The sequence below is a fragment of the Malurus melanocephalus genome, unplaced genomic scaffold (assembly GCF_030028575.1).
Source record: "Malurus melanocephalus ecotype Western Australia unplaced genomic scaffold, MMel_1.1 scaffold_843, whole genome shotgun sequence".
Lineage (NCBI taxonomy): Eukaryota > Metazoa > Chordata > Aves > Passeriformes > Maluridae > Malurus > Malurus melanocephalus.
The window spans coordinates 86,199-93,540 of record NW_026624075.1 but is presented as its reverse complement, the minus strand read 5'-3'; the positions used below and the strand labels follow the sequence as shown (position 1 = coordinate 93,540).

Genomic DNA, 7,342 nt, shown 5'->3' with positions numbered 1-7,342 from the left:
CTCATCCACAGCCCTGGAGGAGAGAGGGGGTGGCCACACATCCCTCAGGCTGCACCCAGAAGCCCCGAAATGTACAGTTGTTGATCCATTTTTCCTTTCTCCAGACTCAAATGTGGTAATTGCACCTTTCTGAAAGCTGTTGTTACGCCCTCGGTGGCACACGGTCACCAAGCTGCGGTGACACAGCTCCGCTCTCATCCTCCCATTTCCATCCTCTCTTTTCCCCTCTGGATGAGCCTGGAGCAGCTGGAAACTGGCTGGGCTCAGGCTGAAGGACTCAAAGGGRTGTGCAGGGGGCAGAGGATGGAGGATGGAGGGCAGGGAAGAAGGATGCTGAGCTCCTCARCCCAGCCCAGCTCCTCCAGCTGCTGCCTGTCGCTGACACCACACCCAAAACCCATTTACCGTTGAAATCCCAACATCTAATACCAGCCTCAGAGCCTTTTTCTTTCCTCCTAAGTAAAGCCAAGTGAGATAGTCCCTGTTTTTCTCAACAAGGTCTCATCTACAGTTGAGACCCAGCGTGCAGGCARCTGGGAGCTGTGCTGGGAAACCTGSAAAGGCAGGAGAAAACAGGTAAAATCAGCACAGACAGCCCCAGAAAATAAAAATGAGCCTGTTGGGACTGGGTCAGAAATTAATTTCTCACCACAGGCTCAAAAAGAAAAATCCCCATGGTGGGGCAGGAGGAAGGCTGAGCCCTGCCATGGCACCGGCTGCAGGGGGAGGTTGAGGATGGGGTGACACGGCAGCTGTGCCACCAGCCAGGAGGGCACAGCAAAATGTGTGGAGGTGACAAAGCYATCATTGCCCAAGGCAGGGCTGCARTGTGCCCATCCAAACCCCCTGCCACCCACAGGCTGCAGTTTATGGCTTCAGAAGGCAGCAGGGCCGGCCTGAGCTCTCCTCACAGCTCCATCGCTGCAGGGGCTGCCCGGGCTCGGGGTGGGTTCGTGTCCCTCACTGCTACCCCAGGGCAGCTCCCTGGCTCTCAAAAAGCTCCTGTTCTGCCCCAAAAACAAAAGGCTGCTTCATCTGTCCCAGACCAGCATCTCCATGTCCCCACGAGGCTGTTTGTGGGGATGAAACCCAAACAAGTGACAATGTGGCTGTGCCATGAGCTGGCCTGAGCTAGTTCTTACGTGACATTTCCAGATGGATCCTGTCCCCTTTGTTCCCTCCCGCAGATCCTTATCCCAGTTTTGCTCCACCACAGCACAAAGCCCCTGGCAGCAGCCCAGAGCCAAATTTTAGGGTCGGGAGCCCAGTGGCACCTGGCACTGCCCAAGTGCCAACCTCCCCATCCCAACCCACCCCACAGCCAGCTTTCCCCGCAGCGGGAGGAGGGATAAAACAGCCTTGGCACGGGAAATTTCTCATTTGCAGCTGCCTCGGGTCCCGGCGATCCCCGGGCCGGCACCGCAGCCGTGCCCGCACGATGCTCAGCTTCGCTCCCTGAATTGTGCCCTAGCAGTCAAATAAGGAAACACAGATAACGAGCCACTTGATAACGACTGACCAGCACGATAACCCAGAAGCAGGGACGGAAAGGCGTGGTTTGCGAGCGGCGCTGCCCCTTCCCGCAGCTACGGGCGGTAGATTTTAATCACGTCTTTGATGACCCGTCGGCAGATGGGGCAGCAGGCGTTGAGCTGCTTCTTCAGCTTAAGACCACAGGTGTTGCAGAGGCACATGTGTCCGCAGGTGTAGATCACCGTGTCCACCTCGCTGTCAAAGCAAACGGTGCACTCGCCGTTCTTGCTGCTCGATGGCTCCGGAGGGGAGAAGACGGGAGAGATGGGAGGGCTCAGGGGGGAGCTGGGGGCAGTCACTGCGAAAGAAGAGAGGGGAGTGAGGGTGTTTGGTCACTGGGRTGGGGTGAAGGTGATGCTGGACAGCATCTTTGAGTCRKTTTTTAAGGCTCTCTGTAGTSATCGCCTACAAAYTTAACTCAAAAGCTCATTCTTTGGKCTGCCTCTTACTTGTTTTCTTGAGGTCTCAAATTCTAGAGGTCAYACAGATCAACAATTTCACTGCCGATACAAAAACCTTCCAGGATAATTTTACCCGCTACCAAATAACAAGGAGAATTAAATGATTGGCCCAACAAATCCCAGKGTGTTCCAACCAGCAGCACATTACAGCTCTGGGTAGAGCCTSCTATCCCTTTTCTACAGCTGGGGCGGGTGCCACATCCACACATCTTTTGAACACTTGTAGGGATGGTGATTCCACCACTTCCCTGGGCAGCTTGTTCGATACCTGACCACCCTTTCCATAAAGGAATTATTCCTGTATTCAAACTAAATCACTCTTGTCACAATCAAATGCAATTTCCTCTCCTCCTGTCCCTGTTCCCTGGAGCAGAGCCCGACCCCCCTGGCTGCCCCCTCCTGTCAGGGAGTTGTGCAGAGCCCCAAATCCCCCCTGATCCCCCTTTTCTCCAGGCTGAGCCCTTTCCCAGCTCCCTCAGCCGCTCCTGGGGCTCCAAACTCTTCCCCAGTTCCATTTCCTTCTCTGGACACTCTCCAGCCCCTCAAGGTGTCTCTTGTCATGAGTGGCCCAGAACTGGACACAAAATTTGAGCAGTGCCAGCACAGGGAGGGGAACAATCGCTGCCCTGCTCCTGCTGTCCACYCTGGTGCTGACACAAGCAGCCTGCAGCCCTTTCTCAGGCCATGCAAACCTTTCTAGCACTTTCCTCCAGTTYCTTCTGCCAGCCTGGCAGGAGATGTGACATTCACTCCAAGAGCCAAGCCCTGGCTGTCCTTACCCAGTGAGGACTCTGAGGCTGACGATGACCTGTTGACGCTGAAGGCCATGTCCGAGTCGCTGTCGTACTGGGAGCCACCGGGGGATCCTGAGGGAGACACCGTCACCGGGCTGGACTGCACCGTGCCTGGAACACAGGAGAGAGCTGAGCCCCGGGAGGGACAGCCCAACCCCAGCCAAARCCCCTCGGCTGCTGAGCTGCTCCCACCACACCTGCACAAGGGGTTCAGGACAGCTCCAGCTGCTGAGTTAATGCTGCACCTTATTAATGATACCGGTCGGGATTTGGGATGTGACCCCCAGGGCCTGCACCTCATGTGAAACAAGCAGCAGGTTATCCAATATTTGGGGTGCAGAGTCTCTTCCMCACAGTCCCACTATCCCCAGCAGCAGTGGGCTCAAGCTGTGGCTGGCTCAAACACTGCCAGTGTTTGGATGACAAAACCCTGCTTTACACAGTCATTAACATCTGCTTTTCTGATGGAATCCTTAACAGGAGGAAAGGAGCGGGGCTGGAATTGGTCACCAGCAATGGATCAGAGGTGCCAGCTGACCCCCGAGCTGTGGCAGTGCTGCAGGAGCAATAACTGCTCGTGCTTAAACCAGAGCTGTGCTCCCAAAACCCATCATCCTCACCCAGGCACAAGTTTAATACCTGTTGGCTGGAACAGGGAGTTTATGAATAATCCCTGCTAAAAACAAACCCACTGAAAAACAGCTGCCCCCCACAGCCAACCGTGTTCATAAAGAATYCCTGCTAAAAACAAACCCACTGAAAAAACAGCTGCCTCCCACAGCCATCCCTGTTTATAAAGAATTCCTTTTAAATACAAACCCACTGAAAAACAGCTGCCCCCCACAGCCTTCCCTGCCCCCCTGCCTGCTGCTTGTTTTGTTTCTCAAGTCTCATSCTTTCCTGGGGGAATCATGGAGGCTGCACACATCTCCGTGTCAGGTCCAATGTCTCGGTCACTCTTGTTTGCCACACAAGGAGCAGTGAACAGCAGGAATGCAAACCCAGAGCTCTGCATCTGGCCCAGGAAGCCTCCCCAACCAGGTGCCCTGTTCTCCTTCCTTTTGGCTGCACTTACCCAGGATTTTGAGCTGGTTGATCACACCGTGGATTGTAAAAAACACCCAGAGKGACTGCGAGGTGTCCACGCACATCAGCATCCCCCGGCTGGCGCCGTTGACCCCGTGGTGCACCTCCCCGTTGGGCAGGACCATGAAGCTGAGGATGTCACCGTTGTTGAGGACYGGGAACGCTCTGTAAACCACCCAGTACTCCTTGCGGTCCAGCAGAAAGTCCGGATCCGCCGGGAGCTCGTTTGTCCGTAAAGTGCTCGGATCGCAAGAAGTGATGCCGAACGAGAGGGCCCCGTAGTAGGGCAGCCCCAAGTGTCCCACTTCCACAAAGAGRCTCTCCCCGATGTGCAAAGGCCGGTCGGAAAACACCAAAGTCCTACTGCTCTCCTGCCAGTTGGTGCAGGCCACCATCCTGTCCTGGGAAAAGGTGATGTCGGGGCCGCGCGTGGGGTGGAAGCGCAGGTCYGTGTCCAGGAAAGCCGGCAGTCCCTGGGCGTGCTGCCGCCGGTTGGGGCAGCAGGGGATGATGTGGTTGTCAGTGCCGAGCCCCGGGACCCGGCTCAGGTTGAGGTTGGCGATTTTGGCCACCACTTGGTTGTTCTCCAGCTCGTTGTTGTTGAAGTTGGCCGAGTCGTGGTTGCTCTGCGGAAGGCAAGTGCTGAGGCGGGCGCTGCTGAGMCGGGCGCTGCTCATGGTCTCTGCAAACATGCTGTCTGTGAGAGAAAGCCAGGCACACGGGCGTTAGTCAGGAGCAAACTGACTGCTTTAAGGTTTACAATGATTATTGCAGCCTMCAGACTGCTCCTCTGCAAGGAAAAACCAGCCCCAGGTCAGGCACTAATGAACAGCTCCCGGTGCAGAGGCACGCGTGGAGCAGGCACAGGAATGGCTGCATCTCAGCACTGACCAAGGCAAAAGGAGGGTTCCAAAGTGCTCCTGTGCTCTGGGGAACTGGGAAAAGCTCTAACCACTGTGGTCTGGGAGCTCCCTGCACTGGGGAACTGGGAAAAGCTCTAACCACTGTGGTCCTACAGCTTTCTCAGGAGAAGGATCTGATAGCTCTGAGGTTACACCGTAAAAAAAAGAAAACATCTCAATATTTTGTTGTCCCAAGGTCTCGTGCGAGACAAATCAACAATGCAGTGAAGGAACACAAGGATGAATGGATATTTGTTCCATGCTCCTCGTCATTGCCTTGCACCTGTGTCCAGGCACAGGTGTGTCCCAAGAAAAGTYGTTTCAAGCCTCATATCTCAGGGGTTTTGAATGGAGAGCTTGTCACAAAAGCTACTTCCTGCAGGTGTTAGAAAGCTTTTACAGCAGAAAGTTGTTTTCACAGCAAAGGGAAAGTCAGGATGTTGATCCTTAATTGATTTCCCAGGTTTTCACTTGGGCCATGCCAGGCTTGGGGGTGATGTAAAGGTGTGGGAAAGTTTGGGAGTGTCCTCCCTTCAACTTCCAGCCCTGCCTGGGGCAGCCTGGACGCTTCACTCCAAAGGGTTTAACTCACTGAGCAAAGTCAAAGCATGTGGAATTTAAGAGTCTGTATGAATGGAGCAGACCCTTGGTCTTCCAAAAGCGGAGAGAAGTGAAGCAGCCCAGCACCAACACTTGTTTGGTATTTTAATTTTAAAAAAACTCCCATCAGAGTGCAGGTACTCTCAGCTTGAGTCTTTCACTGCAAACACTTGGATGCTGCAGGCACAACTGAGGTTGGGAGGCACAAAGAAGCTGTATTTTATTTTTCTAACTCCAATTTAAAAAGGAGAAAGGAGAGCTCTGGTGGAGCAGCTGCCTTGGCCAATACAGCAAACACTCCTTCTCCTCTGTGACGAGCACCAGAGGCTGGAGTGTGTCACAACTGCAATTACAGGAGAAGCTGCTGGTGAGGTTTAATTACACATTTGAGGCACAGCAGACAGGGAAAAGCGCTGTTTATGTGCAGCCTTCTCGCCTGTAAGATAATTGGCAGCAATCAGAGCRATGTGTGATGGAGCTGCCTGCCCTCTGGACTCACCATTCCTCAGCTTGTCCCTGGTGCCAGCTCCGTGCCAGCCTGGCAGTGCCATCCCCTCGGGCAGGAGCAGCTGGCTTTGGATGTTAAAACTCCATGAGCTCCGAGGGGCCTCCGGGAAAGGGCAGCTCTCTTGGATTTTTAAAAGTGTTCCCTGTGGTGTAGCCCAGTTCAAAACACTCCATCTAACGCTGAATTAATTAGAAATTTCAGTGCTGTGAAAGCCACGAAAGGAAAATCATTCCATGGCCATCAACTAGGAGAGCTAATGGGAACAGATTCATTCCCTCTCTGAGCCTTCCCAAAGGATGAGGCTGTAAATCAGCCAGACTGAATCCAGGGATCTGAGTGATGTCCCTGTGCCAGGGAAGGGTGACTCAGGTCATGATAGCAAACCCAGCCCCTCAAATTGCCAGCCTGGGTGGGACTATGGCCAGCCCAAAAGTGGCTGGAGAAGGGCTCCAGGAAACCCTTGGGCAATGACTGGTGGTTTTCCAATGGACTGGCAGTATCTGGTAACTGGGAAAGAACAGCCCAAATCAGAACTGGTCCCATTTGTCTCCTCAGCCCCTGGGACCTTGTTCCATGATTTTCATGCCACAGCAGCACATCCAGCTCAGAGAAAGCTGGGTGAAGTTACAGGTAAAGATTTCCATTTATCCTTTCACATAACGTGCAGCCTTAGGACTTTCCATCACTGCCATCTCTGAAACGTATTGCTGTCTGGATCCCTACTGCTGGCAGAAGAAAAATGGCTAATTGGAGGTACAAAACCAACAGCTAATTAATTTTCCTAAATGCCCCATAAATCACACAGATCATGGATCTTTCCTAGAAGATCAGAAGAGCAGCCCACAGAACCAAAGCCCAGCTTACCTAGGATCTGCACCTCGTGGGTGATGCCGTAGACATCTATGAGCGCCCAGAGCGGGCCGGAGACTTTGATACCACAGTGAAACAAGATGGGCTCCTCRTCGTTAATACTGTAGAAAACTCTGCCGTGCCGGTCCACCCAGAAGGCCAAAATATTGTCCCTGACCGCAAAGCGCTCGGGCAGAGCCTTGGCCCAGTAACCGGGGCGGGTGACGAGGTCGGGGCAGGCGTACTTTGGTATCTCCTCGGAGCTCATCTGCGACGGGTCGTGGATGGTGAAGCCGAAGCGCAGGGCGCCGCTCCAGCCGTGGTGCACGGCCACCAGCTTGAGGCGCACCTTCTCGTACAGGTGGATGGGCCGGTTGGTGAAGGTGACGCCGTTGCAGAAGCTGTTCCTGCGCGTGGCCCGGCGTGAGTGCGCGTCCAGACGCACGTTCTTGCCCTTGGCCTGCGCGTGGAAGCGCGGCGGCTCCGCCATGGCCAGCACCGAGCGGCGCTCATGGCTGCTGTTGGGCAGGCTGTAGTAGGGCCGGCTGGACACCGAGCGGGCCTGGTGGCTCGTGTCTGCAGGGGGGACAAAGAGCTGTCAGTGATGCC

The 7,342-nt window shown here is 54.5% G+C and overlaps 1 protein-coding gene across 1 annotated transcript; it reads right to left on the bottom strand.

Moving 5' to 3' along the window:
- Positions 1 to 6: 6 nt before the first annotated feature.
- NEURL1B (neuralized E3 ubiquitin protein ligase 1B) lies at positions 7 to 7,309 on the bottom strand (the record flags this gene model as incomplete). Its single annotated transcript, XM_057385560.1, has 4 exons — positions 7 to 1,831; positions 2,774 to 2,899; positions 3,864 to 4,571; positions 6,749 to 7,309. Coding segments are annotated over 4 exons (1,640 nt in total), but the record flags the coding sequence as incomplete, so codon positions are not given.
- Positions 7,310 to 7,342: the final 33 nt, after the last annotated feature.